Source organism: Megascapheus bottae, chromosome 1, assembly GCF_031878675.1.
Source record: "Megascapheus bottae isolate mThoBot1 chromosome 1, mThoBot2.hap1, whole genome shotgun sequence".
Classification (NCBI taxonomy): Eukaryota; Metazoa; Chordata; class Mammalia; order Rodentia; family Geomyidae; genus Megascapheus; species Megascapheus bottae.
Genome location: NC_143509.1, coordinates 77,304,405 through 77,321,308, shown reverse-complemented (window position 1 = coordinate 77,321,308; position 16,904 = coordinate 77,304,405). Strand labels below are relative to the sequence as shown.

At 34.5% G+C, this 16,904-nt stretch overlaps 1 protein-coding gene across 2 annotated transcripts in view; it reads left to right on the top strand.

Moving 5' to 3' along the window:
* Nsun3 (NOP2/Sun RNA methyltransferase 3) overlaps positions 1-10,123 on the top strand; it is a 51,236-nt gene extending 41,113 nt beyond the window's left edge. For both annotated transcript variants that reach the window (XM_090332982.1, XM_090332974.1), the window contains exon 6: positions 9,756-10,123. In XM_090332982.1, the coding sequence (XP_090189108.1) occupies positions 9,756-10,020 (265 nt within the window). In that variant the 3' untranslated portion in view covers positions 10,021-10,123. The remainder of the gene's footprint in view (positions 1-9,755) is intronic.
* The last annotated feature ends 6,781 nt before the right edge of the window (positions 10,124-16,904 follow it).

Genomic DNA, 16,904 nt, shown 5'->3' with positions numbered 1-16,904 from the left:
AGCATGGAATACATTTTATCCTATTCCATAGTTCACTAAAGACCACTAAAACCTTTGGAGCATTATATAGCCCCTATCTGCCATATAGGAATCAGTCTCTGGGATCTATTCTGACTGCTACCATTCCATTTTCTGTTAGTAGTTTGGGGTAAATAGCATTCCCTATTTATTATTATTATTATTATTATTATTATTATTATTATTATTTTGCCAGTCCTGGGGCTTTAACTCAGGGCCTGAGCACTGCCCGTTGGCTTTCTTCAAGGTTAGAGCTCTAGCACTTGAGCCACAGCACCACTTCTGGCTTTTCTATTCGTGTGGTACTAAGGAATTGAACCTGGATCTTCATGCATGCTAGGCAAGCACTCTACCACTAGGCCAAACTCCCAGCCCATTTTTTTTAATTGTAATGTATATAAGGGTTACAGTTACATTTGCCAGATAGTAGATGCATTAGTTCTCACACATTGATGCCCCCTTCTCATGTTTTGTCCCCATTTCTCTCCTCCACCCCTCCCAATCATCTTGTTTCCCCCCTTTCCTTTCCTGTTTCAAATAATCAAATAAACATATATACAATATACCAGGTAACAAAATGAGATATAGTAACAATATGAGATTAACCAAAGGGCAAAAAAGAAGAGAAATAACATAGTGCATTAAGAACAACAATCACACAAGATAAACCTCTTATTTCCATATCCTAGAGATCCTTTCATTTAGCTTCATCCTATATGACCTTATGTATCTAGGTTTTTGCACTATTGTAATTTTCTGCTAGGAGAGTCCTAGGTGTGTACTAATTATTAAAAATGAGGGAAACCGTTGAGCCTATGTTCCTTTGAGCTGGCTTACTTCACTTAATATGATTCTTTCCTTGTCCTTACAAAAGGGATGATGTCATTCTTTCTGAATGAAGCATAGAATTCCACTGTGTATAAATACCACATCTTCTTGATCCATTCATCTACTGAGGGGCATCTGGGTTGTTTCCATATCTTTGCTATGGTAAATAGTGCTGTGGTGAACATTGTTGTGCTAGTGGCTTTAGTATGTCCTTGTTTCTGGACGTTTGGGTAAATGTGAAGGAGTGGGATTGCGGGTCATAGGGGGCTCTATGTTTAGTCTTTTAAGGAACTACATTCCCTACTTTACACTATAATACCATTAATGATCAGCTGTATTTATCATAGCAGGGTTATTAGAATCTTTCAAATATCTCAAGTAGGGTTTAAATCTGATCAGCATTTTTGTGGGGGCATGGCAAGAGGACGTCTATTTTCACGGAGATGACAGAGTGATTCGACTGTGTGACAGTTCTGCTTCATTTAGAAGTACTTCTTCAGGTTTTTCAGGATAGTTTGATTTGTTTATTGAATAATATATGTACTATAAGACAAATATTTTGTGGACTCATTTGGAATTGAACATAGTAATTGGACTCCTGAGTATTAGAACTTCTTAGAAATGAACATTTGCTTCTCTTTATAGTTAGTCATAACATCTTTTTCTAACTTTTACTTATTTAAGTATGATTAGAAGGCATACCACTTGCCATTGTGATTTGAAAGCTCTACTACTTTGCTGCTCTTTAGTAGTGAGTAATGCTAGTCTTAATGCAACTTGTTTTTTAATAATTCTGGGCAAAAAACTGGCTACTGGTTATTCAGGTGAATAATACCTTATTTCTCAGGATCTTATTAAATCATGACACCTAGTGTTATTGAGAAGTCAGGGAGCTACTGCTCATTTCATGAAAGTTATCAGAGGATACTATTATACCAGTGTATGTCACTTTGCTAGTGGCTTAGTTTTCTTTCCTCTTAAGAAAAAGAGAAAATAACTGCATAGCACAGAAGTTAGACAAGATAGAGAATTATTTTTCTTATTAGAAGTCCCCAACATAATATCACTCTTTACTTCTCTAATCTTGCTTTGTCTTTTCATGTGGCAAATAGCACAACTTTGCCAGAATTTATTATTCAAATTGAATTCCTATAAGATTTTTACTTCAGAATTTTAAGCTTTTAAGACCAACTACAAAGTGTCTTTCCAACATGCATATTGATCTCATCTCTTCATACATATCCTATTATTTTACTGTCCTGTAGTATCCTTTTGATTATAACTTGGATGAAATCTGACATAATACATGCCTCCTGAGGATCATTTAAAAATTTATGTGGAATATTTAACAACAAATATATTCAGTACTTTACATATCTATCTATAACCTCTCAGTACATCACCCTGAAATTAAAATTAAATATAAATAAATAAATAAATTTCATGTAAAAATATATTTTCCTGGAATTAATATAGCTTGCTTTGGAAAATATATGATATATATAATATATACATATATGTACATATATACACATATAATTTATACATTTATAATTTATATATAATTTATACATTTATAATTTATATATAATTTATACATTGTTGTGATATATTTTACAGCATAAGGTAAATTTTGTTTTATATATTCATATTTATAAAAAAATATTCAAATTTGTGTTGATGCAATTTGAAATTTAAATATATGTGTGTGGATGTTTGGCAAACCTAAAAATAAATTATGTGGATTGACATGGAAATAGGAAATTCTTCTAGACAGTTTAAGTGACAGAGGTCTGCTAATTGAGGCACTTACATTCTAGGAAGATGTTACTTTTCATTTACTATATTGTAAAATATACACTTCTCAATTTTCATTGTGAACCAAGACCATTGGACTATTGTTGAATGTTCTGGCCATAATTAAAATTCAGTGTCTACTGACAGAGACATGGATACATAAATGTATTAAAGGTGAAGAAAAATCTGTGTGTGTATTTGTAAGTTTTAGCTATATTATAGGTAGTTTTACACTAATATAAAAACTATTGATGCTGGGCGTGGTGGCCCATACCTGTAATCCTAGCTACACAGGAAGAGGCTAAGATTAATGTTCAAAGCCAGCTTTAGCACATCAACAATCATTTGACTGGAATCTGTAACCTTTGCTTCCTAGGGCTCTGAATTAATCATAAAAAGAAGCCTTTGTATTGCAGCACACAATTTCCATGTTTAGAAATTAATGTAGGCATAAGCAGTTTTGCTGACTAATTTTAGAAAGATAATTTATGACTGTATAATGCAAACAAAGCAAAATAATCAGCTTACAATGGTAACATTATAGAAATTAATTTAAATTTGCATCATGTGAGGAACATATTGTTTGTAAATGATGAGACTTCAATTTACTTTTGTGTAATTTTAATGAGAAAAATATTGTGAGTACTTGGCTAAGTACTGGCTTTGCTAACTGTGAAAGTACGATTAAAATAGCCTTTTGAGTAGGAGCTTAAAGGTAACTGTACTCAAGTCCTGTCTGAGTACCTTACATAGATTTTTAAAAAAATACATACCTCTTTCTAAAGCCTGTAGAAAAGGATACAAAATGTATGCAGTTAAAAAATTGTTTAGCAAAATCTGCAGATGCCTTGAGTAGCATTATAAAATAGACATAGCTTTTTAATAAGTAGCCTTACTTGGGTTTATGCAATATAGTTGTAACTGTATCAAGCAGTTGATGTTCAGAATAATGCTTAATGTATAATAATTGTCACGAGTTTGTAATAGATGTTAGGAAAGTAAAATAAATGTTCTCACAGAGCTATAGTTCTTGGAATTTCTAAAGGATAATCCTTTTTTATCCTTTGCCAGCTCTCAACAGCAGCTCACATACCTTGGCTTTTCTTTTTGGGTAGCAATCAGATCATGACAGCCTTAACTTCTAACATTACTTCTCTTTTACTAACTCTTCTGCTTCACTTTCATCTATAAGAGTTCTTTTGATTACATCACAGTCACATAAGTAATCCAGGATAATCTTCCATGTCAAGATCTGTATTTTAGGCATATCTAGAAATACCTTTGGGCATGGAATACGCCATGTTTTACAGGTTCTAGAGATTGAGATTAACTTTTTAATACATGCTGGGGATTACAATGTATACATTACTATTTTTCTTATTATAGAAAGTTACTGCTATTTTATTTCTTGTTGAAAAGAACCTTTTCTTCCCCTGCATAGTTTATTTAGATGACAGTAAGATCTGAGAAGATACATATATAATAGTTTAGAAACCAGCAACAAACATTGATATGTACCTACCTCAGTGACAGACACTGCAAATACTTTCAGTCAATAAATGAAGGCATAAGATCTCTGGAAATTCTGCATTCTATAACATTTTAGTTATTTGGAATGTTAGGAAATAAAGATGTTTCCTAGGGAGGTTATCCTTAATATCAAAATTAGAAATAAATAAATAGATAATAAATTGAAGCCCAACTGATCTCTGTGGGGAAGTTCTGACATTAATCCTAGCCATTTCATCTATATTAACCTAGAACTAAATAATATAGTTTTTAATAAGAAATATAAATGAGCACCTAGTTGAAAAGTTTTCCTTGATGAGACAGCTAGTTCTAGTTATGTCTCTTCAGGTTTTTATAGGTCCTTCTCAACATTCCTTTACTGTCCTAACTTTAGACATTGACTACCAGCCTGTTGTTCACACTGATCTCACTTGTAGTGCCGGCATCCTGTATAGTCATTGTTAGACATTTCTTTCTCAATTGAGCCAGCTCTGACACTCAATATACATAGACCTACATCTCTTATTTTGTTAGTGATGGAACTTTTTAATTAGTAGCCTTTGCCTCTCTTCTCAGAAAATAAGAATATTTACATATGCATGCTGTATGATAATTTCTTTTGTCTTACTATAGCCAATACCTAATTGAAAGGAAATAATTACTTATTTTGGTTCATGGTTACATCCATAATACTTGGCTCTATTGATTGTGGGCTAATGATAAGGCAAAATTGAGGCAGAAATGTGTGGAAGAGGAACAGTCTCACCCCATGGCAGTCAGCCAGCAGAAGGATGGTACTGGGAACCAAGTAAAACTTTCAGTGGCAGGGACCTGACCCAATAGCCTACTCCTCCAGCTAGACTCTACCTCAGTTTCCACCACCTCTTACGATAATGCCACCAACAGAGGGCAATCATTCAACACATGAGCCAATGGGAAACATTTCACATTTCAACCACAGCATCCCATATCTCTCTCTCCTCTCCCAATTCTCAATAACTTAGAATAGTACTCTTTTCTTGACAGTGTTGATTTTAAGGTTGTATAATCGTCCTAAATTGCTACTAACATCAACTGATCAAGTAATTCTTCATATTGAAAACAAGTACCACTAAAGAGTATATTTTGTTTACGTCTGTAAATACTGTTCACTATTGAATAAAAAGTTTTCTTTTTGAGAGTGGAAGTGGTAGTACTCATGTCTCTAATCCCAGCTAGGAAGTAGAGGTAGAGAATCATGGTTCAGAGCCAGCCTCTGAACCATGCCCCACCCAACCCCTAAAAAAAAATTTGCAAGACCCTATTTCATTTGTTTTTCCAGTTATGGGGTTTGAACTCAGGGCCTGGGCACTGTCCTTGAGTTTTCTGAAGGCTAGCACTCTACCATTTGAGCCACAGCACCACTTCCAGCTATTTCTGTGTATGTGGTTCCAAGGAACCAAACCTAGCACTTTGTGTATGCTAGGTAAGTACTCTACCACTAGGTCAAACTCCCAGCTCCTGTCTTTGTTTTTGTTTTTTAATTGTATTTTATTGTTGGGGTAATGTATAGAAGGATTGTAGACACACTCATAAGGTAGTTATGTACATTATTTCTTTTTTTATATTTTTATTGTAATTAATAGGTTACATTATATTCACCAGATAGAAGGTGCATTACTCAACAATTATTGCTACCCCTTCTCATGTTTTTGTCCCCATTTCCCTCCCCTACCCCCTCCCTCTTCTTGTTTTCCTCCCTTCCCTATCGAATTTCAAATAAACATATATGGGCACATTATTTCTTGAACATTGTTCCCTCTCCCCACCCCTCCCAATCATCTTGTTTTTCCCCTTCCCTATTTCAAATAACAAATAAATATGTATATACAATATACCAGGTATATGACTACAGAACCATTAAAAACAGGACTTCTTTTTTTGGCTCAAATCAGGTAGAAGAATGCCCCACTCACTCTCATAATTGTTAGTAAATTTTCAGATTTTTTCCAATTTTTAGTCATTTCATTTATTTTCTTCTATTCCTCTCTTTTCTTTTCTGAAGACCTCCCAGTGGTTTTTCACTGGACCTCCTCCACAGCTGATGTTCTGAAACTTCACTCCCCCACCATTCTCCTTCATTGCATTTCCATTTTCCTAGAGGTAAAATATATCTTCAAGTTTCTGTAGTCCTATTTGACTACAAATGGATTCCACTTTAAATTGTTTCTTCTTGGGATCGGTAATATTCTACTTCACTGTTGCCAGCCTGGTTCCTGGACCCCTCAGTGACCCATTAATGGTGTCACATTTTTTTCCTTGTGGAGGCATTTAATGTCTTCTCTTTATTCTCCGGGGTTTTACATTTCACACTGCTGATTCTAAGATGGAGTTTTTCATTGTTCTCAGGATCTTCTACACTCATTTCTCTTAACACTGATCTCATTTCATACTACTAATCCCTGGTTCACCAGGCTCTATACCTCAGGCTCTTTTTCTTGACTCCTTCTCTGAGATATCTGCTTGGCCCACTCCCATGCAGCCTCAGATATTTTATTTAAATATCACTTTTGAAATAACATTCTGTTCTAACAGCCTAATTTAAATTGCAATCTTCCACTCTCTAAACACTCTTAATCTTCTTATCCTGTTTTAATTTTCTTCAGACTTATTACTAATTTGCATACCAAGATAAAATACCTGCAAACACATCCATGTGTATATTAATTGGTATGTGTTCATGTATAAATATATTTCATGTGTATATTAGTATGTGCCTGAATATATCTATAGTTTATATGTATATGCATGTATATATCTATATATCTGTTGTATATGTATGTGTAGATGTGTGTATGTATATATATATTGCATATATTTTGCTGTAGCCATGATAAAATACTACAGGCAGGGTTGCTAAATAAAAGCTTACTTTCCGGGCCAGGAAATTGGCCTAGTGGTAGTGTGCTTGCCTACCATGCACAAAGACCTGGGTTCAATTCCTCGGTACCACATACATAGAAAAAGCTGGAGGTGGTGCTGTGTGGCTCAAGTGGTAGCGCTCTAGCTTGGAGAAAGCCCAAGGACAGTGCTCAGGCCTTGAGTACAAGCCCCAGGTCTGGCAAGCAAAAAAAAAAAAAGTTTACTTTCCATTTTGGTTCAGTAGCCTTCAAGTTTGAGATAAAGATGTTGGCATATTCACTTCTTCTGAGGCCTTTTTCCAAAGCTTATAGGTAGCTTCTTTTTCCTATGTCTAAATGGTCTTTTCTCTGTAATTCTATCCTCATATTTCATCTTCGTATTTGAATATGAGGCATACTTGATTAGCGTCTACCATACTAAATGTATTTTAGCTTAATTACCTCTTTATATATCCTGTCTCTATTTATAATTAAATTCAGAAGTAGTGGGTACTTGGACTTGAAGCATGTGATGTGGATTTGTTTTTAATATTTTTTCAACTATACTTTTCTGACAAACTCTCTACAATGAAATCTTTGTGAAAGTAAAAGTATTTTTAAATTTTATTACTTATATTTTCTGTTGTTCATTTATATATATTCATATATATCAATGCCTAGAACAAAACCAAACATATAATAGATGTCCAGTAAGTAAGATTTTGCTAATCTCGTGAGTTCTTTAATTGAAGGCTCACAACTTTTCTTATTGCTGGAAAATTGTCACATTGTTTTATTATTTTAATTCCTCCTTTCCAAAACACTCTATATTATCTTTCTAATCCTGTTCCCTGACCTTTAGACCCACTTGATTGGTCTTAGCTTTTCATCTGTTGTTGCTTTTCTATCTTTAAAGAAATATTCCTTGAGTCCTTACTCTCAAGCACATCTACATATTAATAGTCTTGGTTCTGACAATTTTATGTATTAAATTTCCAAGAGCTTTCTTTTTGGTCTTATCTCATCATTTTTTTTTTTTTTTTTTGTGGGTCATAGGGCTTGAACATGGCCTGGGTGCTGTCCCTGATCTATTCAGCTCAAGGCTACCACCCTACCCCTGGCCTTGGGTGCTGTCTCTGAGCTCTTCAGTTCAAAGCTACCTCCCTTCCCTGGAGCCAAGCCCCATTTCCCATTTTCTAGAGGTTAATTGGAGATAAGTCTCAGGTTCTTTTGTGCCCTGGCTGGCTTTGAACCTTGATCCTCAGGATCCTCAGGTCTCAACCTCCTGAGTAGCTAGGATTAGAGGCCTGAGCCACCATAACCAGCTCATCTCATCACATTTTAATGTTATAGATGCTCTGTGTTTGATGGTATTTCTGCATTCATTGATCATATTTTTCCCTTTTCCCCAAATTTTCAGTTTGTTAATTGGTTACATTTTGTTGTTTGTTCTCTTACATATTGCTTACACATTTCTCTTAAGTATCTGGCAATGCTTAGTTTTACATTTTTATTTTATAATGAGAGACAATAGCATTAGAAGCTTACTTTAAGAGTGGGTCTTTCCCCTGATAGTGTAGTGTCTGGCTGTTGCTCTGGAGGATCCTTTCCAAGTAGAATGTAAATCCACAGTGTTTCGGGGACAACACATGTAGTGGCTGTCTTAGATTGTCTTACATAATTTATGTCTTTGGCTCAGATTAGAAATCTTCTAACTTTTTATATGGTAGCTTAATTTGGAATATATGGAATATGGAAGCAGTGATATTTTATGTATGTTTCAATTCATATCTTTATTTTCACTTCTACTCTCATTGATTCGAAGACAAATCTGTTATCCATGTTTGATGTCCTGTTCTTCTTAAAAATTAAAGCCATCAACCAAGGACATTCTCTGTTTTCTCCATCAATACTTAGCTGGTTATTAACATCCCTAGTCATCAGGAATGTTAGAAAAAAGAAAAAAATAGAAAAAACGAGTGTAAGGCTAGGAAGCAGCCAAGTGATTGCAATCTAAGTCATATTGAAGTTACTTTATAAAATGTTGCTGAGGTTTCTAGGTGGTGATGGGGATCTTTTCCCCAAAAGCATGAATCTAAAAGGATGTAAGATTGGGAGCTGTATGTGCCATCTTGTCCTCAAATAGATTTAGCTAACTATTTCCAGGCACTGACTGGGTACAGGGAAGTGATCTATTTTATGATTCTGGACTCATTCAGTCTTCAGGGACAGTTGTCAAGAATTTCATACATCTGTGATACCTTACCTTCCTTCCTTCCTCTGGTACACAATTAAAAAAAAATGAAGTCTTCATGATGAAAAGAAAGAGATAGTAACCAAGTCGTGATGCCATCATTTGTATCTTGAATTTAGTCATGCCATAAGCCAGTTCCTAAAGTTTTTCATTGTGTAAGGCATCCTGTATTTTCTTTAAGTATGTTTTGTTTTACATGCAAGTAGAAAGTCTTAAAAGACCCAGAAACTACCACTGCAAGTCTTGGAACCCCAAAGAAGGAAATCAAAGTTTACCATGTTTAATTTTCTTGCTGAAAAAAAATATCCAATCAAGTTTATTTATGGCATGGGAGCCCAAGCTTCAGACTTCTAAATATATATTATTGTCAAAAAAAAAAGTGTGCATTGTGCATTCTTCTTTGCCTTCAAACCCCTGGATTCCTTTTACTGTACCTAACTAATCTTCTCATTTTTGTGATTTTTACACAGGTCTGCAATTAGAGCATTGCGCCCTGGTGGAATACTTGTGTACTCTACATGTACACTTTCCAAAGCAGAGAATCAAGATGTAATCAGTGAAATTTTAAACTCCTACTGTAACATTGTGCCTGTGGACATTAGGGAAATGGCAAGAACTTATGCCCAACACTTCACATTTGCTCCCACTGAACATGAATATGGGTTCTTGGTGATTCCTGACAGGGGCAAAGCCTGGGGCCCAATGTATGTAGCCAAGTTGAAAAAAATAAAATAAAAAATGAAAAAAACAAGGAGATGCATTACTAAACCATGTTGATAGATAATTGTCTTTATTTTTCCTATCTCTCTACATGTTGCTTGGGAATCTTATTTAGTTAATGCTTTAATATTACAGAATGGTTGAAAAATTTTCAGGTGTTTTTTTTCCTGGAAATTATATTTCTAGCAATAATTTAAGGTAGCACAGATGGTGTTTGTTCTGTATAATAAATCTTCTGTCTTTTACATGGCATTTTTTGGTTATATTAATCAAAATACATGGTTTTCTGCATAAAATGTTTAGAGCTACACTCTATGATGTTGGTGCTTTGAGCCATTAAAATGCATATTTTCTGGCACCATACTGTTTTTCTCTTTATCAAATGTAGATTCATGTTTGTAAGAGCTGATTGGTATTCTGAGACTAACTTCTTAAGCAGCACAATTTCTAGTTCTAGCAAAATAGGTTTCTTATTTGCAAAGTTGTTTTCTGTTAAGGACTGTCGTCTGTTTACTGCAAAGGTCAGTGACTCTATTGACACCAGCTTTATTTCCCTCACTTTTTTTGTATTCACAAATACAAATTGAAAGGGTAAATTATGTTGAAAGGCCTTTAGAAAACAGACTCACAAGCACATGTTTGACTTTCAACATTCAGCTTGTAGAATAATGGAGTCTATCCAGAAGGCTATAAAGCAAGTACTTAAAATGAGAATGATTAATAACTGCAATAACTGAACTATATTTGGAGAGTTTTGTTACATAATTGCAGTCATAATGAGTACTACAGAGTCTGATTATCTTACAGTTGCAATCTGGAAGAGCTTTTTATTTGACTCCATTATAAAATGCTATAAGAGAATATGATGTCACCTATTAATGTACAGAGTAAGATACCTGATGAGAGTGGATTATACTTTTATCAAAATCCAATAGTAGTTACTAAGACAATAATAAAAAGGTAGCAATCAAAATATATGAAAGGCAACTTGAAATAACTTTTAAAAAAGATTAAATTTGGCTGAAGCTTAATGCTACGGTATTGTTTATTCTATTTAAAGACTTTTTGCTCGTTTTTTTTTTTTTTTTTTTTGCCATTCCTGGGGCTTGAACTCAGGGGCTGGGCACTCTCATTGGACACTTTTTTGCTTAAAGCTAGTGCTCTGCCTCTTGAGCCACAGTGCCACTTCCACCATTTTCTGAGTATGTGGTACCAAGTACTTTAACCCAGGACTTTGTTCATGGTAGGTGCTACCACTAGACTATATTCCCGGCCCTAATTATTAATTTTTTTTGAAGAAGACTAGGAATTTTTTTTTGTTTTGTGCCTTCCTTCTGCTAATAGCTTGTAAAAACATGTAAATGATGTGTTTAAAGTAAAGCTGGATATCTTGGACTCAGTCAAGCACATTTGGTTAACATGGGATTTTAATGATGATAAAAAGATTTTTGTTATTTTTTTCTTAGTTTGTGCTAACAAATCATGATTTTAATGGTTGAAATTCTACCTTATTCTAAAGGTTTAAATATACATAATAGTATATAATCATAGCATATGTAGTTGAAAGTCCTTTTATTTTTTCCCAACATATTTTCAAATTGGATTAGATTTTCCAATGACTACTATAATATATGTATCTGTATAAATACATATATAATATATTTTACACATATATTACCTTTATTATATACTGAAATATATGTTCATGTAAATATGTATATATTTCACACATATATTACCTTTATTATTAAAGTGATTTTAATGAAGCAAACATTGTTTTTTGAGCATTAAATAGCTGATTAAACCTCTCGTGTTATGTTGTTTGATCTTTCAAACTCTGGTAGTGAGTTTTATAACTTCTTATACAATATGAAACAAAAGTTCAGTGCTGTTTGAAACCAAGGCTACACTTGTAAATACCGAATAGAGTCAAGATTAATACTGGTTAACTCATCAGCCCCTCCTTTTTATAGTATGCTCTCTCATGAAGAATTGATTGTAAGGACTCCAGATTACCAACTGTCTTAATCCCTATTCGACATTGCTGTTTTTTTTTACTTTGATATAATTTTGTATTACTAGACAAAGGAAGGATTTCTTCAAAGTATTTTTGGGACATGTTCTAAATGAGTGCATCTTGTTATTGTAATACTAAAAAATACTAAATTACTAAAATACTAAATACTGAACTAAAGAATGGAAAAGTGAGGCAGCCTTAGAATGTCAGCTGAAAGCAAGGAATAATTGATATTATTTTCTGTAGCATTGAGTTACTTTCAGAATAGCTTTATAAAAATTTAAGTTAGATATTACCAACCCATTAACTTCTTTCTGCAATTAGCACACAAGACAGACACTAATTTCAGAAACATTATGAATAAATGTAATACCTTTAAATGTTTTGTACTAAATTTTTAAAACATAAGCTATTTTCTGATCTGGAATCAAGTGATGTCTGGTTCTTTACCATATATGTATATATATGCCTGTGTGGCCTTATACTTAGGGTTAAATATTACTTTCTTAGTATTGTGGAAAATATCTTTTTGTGCAGTGTAGGTATGTAAAAAAATAATAGCTGCCCAAATGCTTGCTACATCAATAAATGATCACAAACCTAATAGATCTTTATCCAGGTAGGCCTCTGGCCTGGGAGAGAAACATCAGATAATCTGCATAAACCAATGTAGCTCATCTGGAATACAAAGAGAAAACTGAAACCAATAGCAGCAATTTTATTAAATGCCAAGAACTCCTTTGATGTAATTGAATAGGAATACTTGTATTATATTATAGGTAAATTTTGCTTTAGGGGCAAATATAGCAGATAGCACAATTTATTTTCAACTATTTATATGGTTGAAATCAATTGTTTATCATTTCACTTTCCCTGCCTTATTGCTATATTGGGTGGGAAGTAAGAATGAAATCCATTGCTGAGATTACTTTTCAAGCTGATAGTGAAGATAGATTACCCAAGTCCCATGGGCATCAGCAATATGAAGGTTCACAAGTCAACTAATGTATGCTGGTAATTCTGCCGGTACTCATAATTCTTACCAGTATTTGTCTATCAGAATTTAGAATGGCTTCAGGCTGCAAAATCAGTGGAGAGAATTAGAAGTTGCACATTGGCAGAACAGTTTCTATTAATATTATTTAATGTGGCATTTAAAAATAAAATTTAAACTTCAGAAATGATTTAAAAATCTCATTAGAGGGTAATTAGTAATAGAGCAAACAAAACATTTAAAATGCATCTAATTCTGTGATATTTTTTCCAAAAATAGGTTCTACTAAATCTAACCTATTAACACTTAGTAGATCACGAGATTCTTTGAAATAATTAACTTTATTCTTATCTTCAACTCTTTTACAAATGGAGACATCTGCTTGCTAGACTAAGACCCCATAGTGATCTGAAGCCCTAGGAAAGATGCACTTCCTTAGAAAAATGACTGCCTCACCGGAAGCTACATATTGACCTCTGTCATGATTTCGATGGCTTGTTCAAAGGAATTTTCCATTACATCTTACTTGTAAAAGAGCCTGTGACATATGAATAATATACCACATAGCAGGATCAACGATGTCTCAAAACAGAGTCTACTGAGAAGTAAGGATCTTAGTTCCCAACTTTTAAAACAAAAATTGCATCTAATTACAAGAATTGACAAAATTCAGTGGGGATTAGGTATGATGAAAGGAAAAAGATGGATTGTTCTCACATTTGTTTGTGATTATTGTTATAAAGTGTATTCATTTGTTATACAAACAAGGTACTAACAAGGTACATGGATGTGAAGGGCAGAGAAATAAGAGGACTGGAGGACTTGGACTGACCTGAGCTAAGAAGGGTTACTCTGGATCATAGTGCCAACTCTAAAGGAATATGGTGTGACTATTAGTTCTGTGTGTTCTTTAGTCAAGAGTAGCTTGGTGCCCATTCCCTATTCAAATATTAGATCTTTCTGTTGAACTGATCATAAAATAACTGCAAATACTAACCATTACACACATTTGACAAATACCCAGAAATATTTATGGTAATTTTAACTACCTATGCTTTTCAATAAAATATTGCTTTGTCAGCTGGGCCCAGTGGTCTGCATCTGCACCTGTAGTTCTAGCTTTTGGGGAGGCGAAGGTAGGAGGATCATTTGGATCTTTAAATATCTGGGAATATATCCCCATTTATAATTAGTTATAATTTTGCTAGAGGACCTTTTGTTATTTTTTGCCATATATATATATATATTTCAAAATGTAGTGGTTTTAGTTTTGATACTCCTCTGTCTCAATAATATAGGCATGTTTAAGGCAGTGGTATATAGTTTTGCCATAATAAATTAAAAGAATAGGCCACTTAAAAATATTCATTTGTCTGAGCCAGGAGTTTGGCCTAGTGGTAGAGTGCTTGCCTAGCAGGCATGAACATCCAGGATCAATTCCTCAGTACCACATACATACATACATAGATAAGTCAGAAGTGGTGTTGTGGCTCAAGTAGTAGAGCACTAGTCTTGAGAAAGTCCAAGGACAGTGTTCAGTCCCTGAGTTCAAGCCCCAGGACTGGCACCAAAAAAAAAAAAAAAAGTATGCATTTGGCCAAGAGATTCAATTAAATACAAAACCCATTGTATCATAGGCATGCTCAGACATGCTCACAGTATAGAGAAATGTCAAACTGAAATAGGTTCAGTAATAAGGTTGAACATCAATGGACAAATCCATAATTGTCTTCTGGAGGATTTTTCAAACTTACAAGAAGTGTCCAAGGGCACAAAAGCAGGAAGGATGTATTAAAATAGAAAAGGAAATTGTACTTTAGCACATCAAGAACAGGAGGAAAAAAAAGCCAGATTAGCAAAGTAACACTTGCAGGAACTATATAAAAATCTCATATTCTCTCTCTCTCTCTCTCTCTCTCTCTCTCTCTCTCTCTCTCTCTCTCTCTCTCTCTCTCTCTCTCTCTCCCTCCCTCCTTCCCTCCCTCCCTCCGTTTCTCCCTCCCTCCGTTTCTCCCTCCCTCCCTTTCTCCCTCCCTCCCTTTCTCCCTCCCTCTCTTCTTTCTTTCTTTCTTTCTTTCTTTCTTTCTTTCTTTCTTTCTTTCTTTCCTTCCTTCCTTTCTTTCCTTCCTTCCTTCTTTCTTCTCTGCTTCTTTCTTTCTGTCTTTCTTTCTTTCCCAGTCCTAGGGCTTGAACTCAGAGCCTAGGCATTGTCCCTGAGCAACTTTTGCTCAAGGCTAGCTTTCTACCACTTGAGCCACAGCACCACTTCTAGTCTTTTCTGTTTATGTGATACTGAAGAATTGGACTGAGGGCTTCATTCATGCTAGGCAGGCACTCTACCACCAAGCCATATTCCCAGCCCCAAAAATATTCATAAACATGAGTTACATTTTTTGTAACATGAATATTATTGACACTATCTGGAACTACTGCTTTTAATTTGATGAAAGACCAAGATTTCCAGCTTTCTAAACTCAGGTTGCCCAATCTTTCTCACTCCCAGTTGCCCTGTAATAGAATCTTGCATTTTTGCCTAGACATCATATTTCTATCTTACCCCTCCCATCTATCTTTGATTTCAGGCAGACACTACCATAACCCATTTAATTGTTGAGATGGAGTCCTGACAACCTTTTCCTAGGACTAGTCTTGAATCTAATCTTCCCCCGAGTAGTGATATAACAGAAGTTGCATAAATTTCAAAATAAAATAGATTATTTTGACAAAAATAAATATATCTTGAATTTTTTTGGCAATTTTTTCTAGATATTTCCTGGTTGTGCCTTTCTTCATTGCATGATTTCTCATGTAATATTCCACTATTTTCCTATTTAAATTAGAGGAAAACCTTCAATTTTCTGCTGCTTGGAAACATAAAATAGAATTTATTTATTAAAATACATCTTTAAAAAGATGACTTGGCTTTTAATGTAGTAACAGAAATATCTTAATATTTAGAATATTTGGTGACAAGCTAGATGATGAAAACTGTACTGACATATTTTAATTAATTTATATTTTATTGTTGGGATAATGTATAGATGGATTACAGTTACAGTCATCAGGTAGTAGGTGCATTATTTCTCACACATTGATATGCCTTCTCATGTTTTTGTCCCCATTTCCCTCCCACCACCCCTCCAAAGTATCTTTTTTTCCCCCTTCCCTTTCCTATAAATAAATAAAAATATATACAAACTTAAAATAGCTTAAATTTTTATTAAAAGTAAATTCTCATTGGAAGCTCAGGTGAGAATTACATGAAAGCTCCTAAAGTTTGTTCCACTGTGCGTGAATGTTGTACTGGTCTCAGATTTTTGGTTAGGAAAACATGGGATTTTTCTCTAATGAGGAAGCCCCAGAGTGAATTCCAGGAGGAAAAGTAGCACATGGAAGCTTGAATAAAAACATAAATCATCTCTAGAACACAGTTCTTCCTTACAATCACTTTTTTAGACAGAGCCATTTTTCCTGTTCTATAGAAAGATTGTTTTAGTTTACAATAGAACTTTTTTTTGTGGGTCATGGGGCTTCAACTCGGCCTGGGCGCTGCCCCAGAGCTCTTCAGTTCAAGGCTACCACCCTCCCCTTGTGCCAAGCCCCATTTCCTGTTTTCTAGAGGTTAATTGAAGATAAGTCCCAGGTCCTTTTGTGCCTAGGCTCACTTTGAACCTTGATCTCAGATCTCAGCCTACTGAGTAGCTAGGATTATAGGCATGAGCCACCACACCCAGATACAATAGGATTTTTTTTCTTTTTTGAGAATAAAAGGGCTCACTATGAATAATTGAATCCAAATGACTACATAAAAAGCCTATCTGGACCTCATGGTCATCCTACATGTCATTCATACAGCAGAAAGGGAGAAATGGGGTGTGAACCAAACTC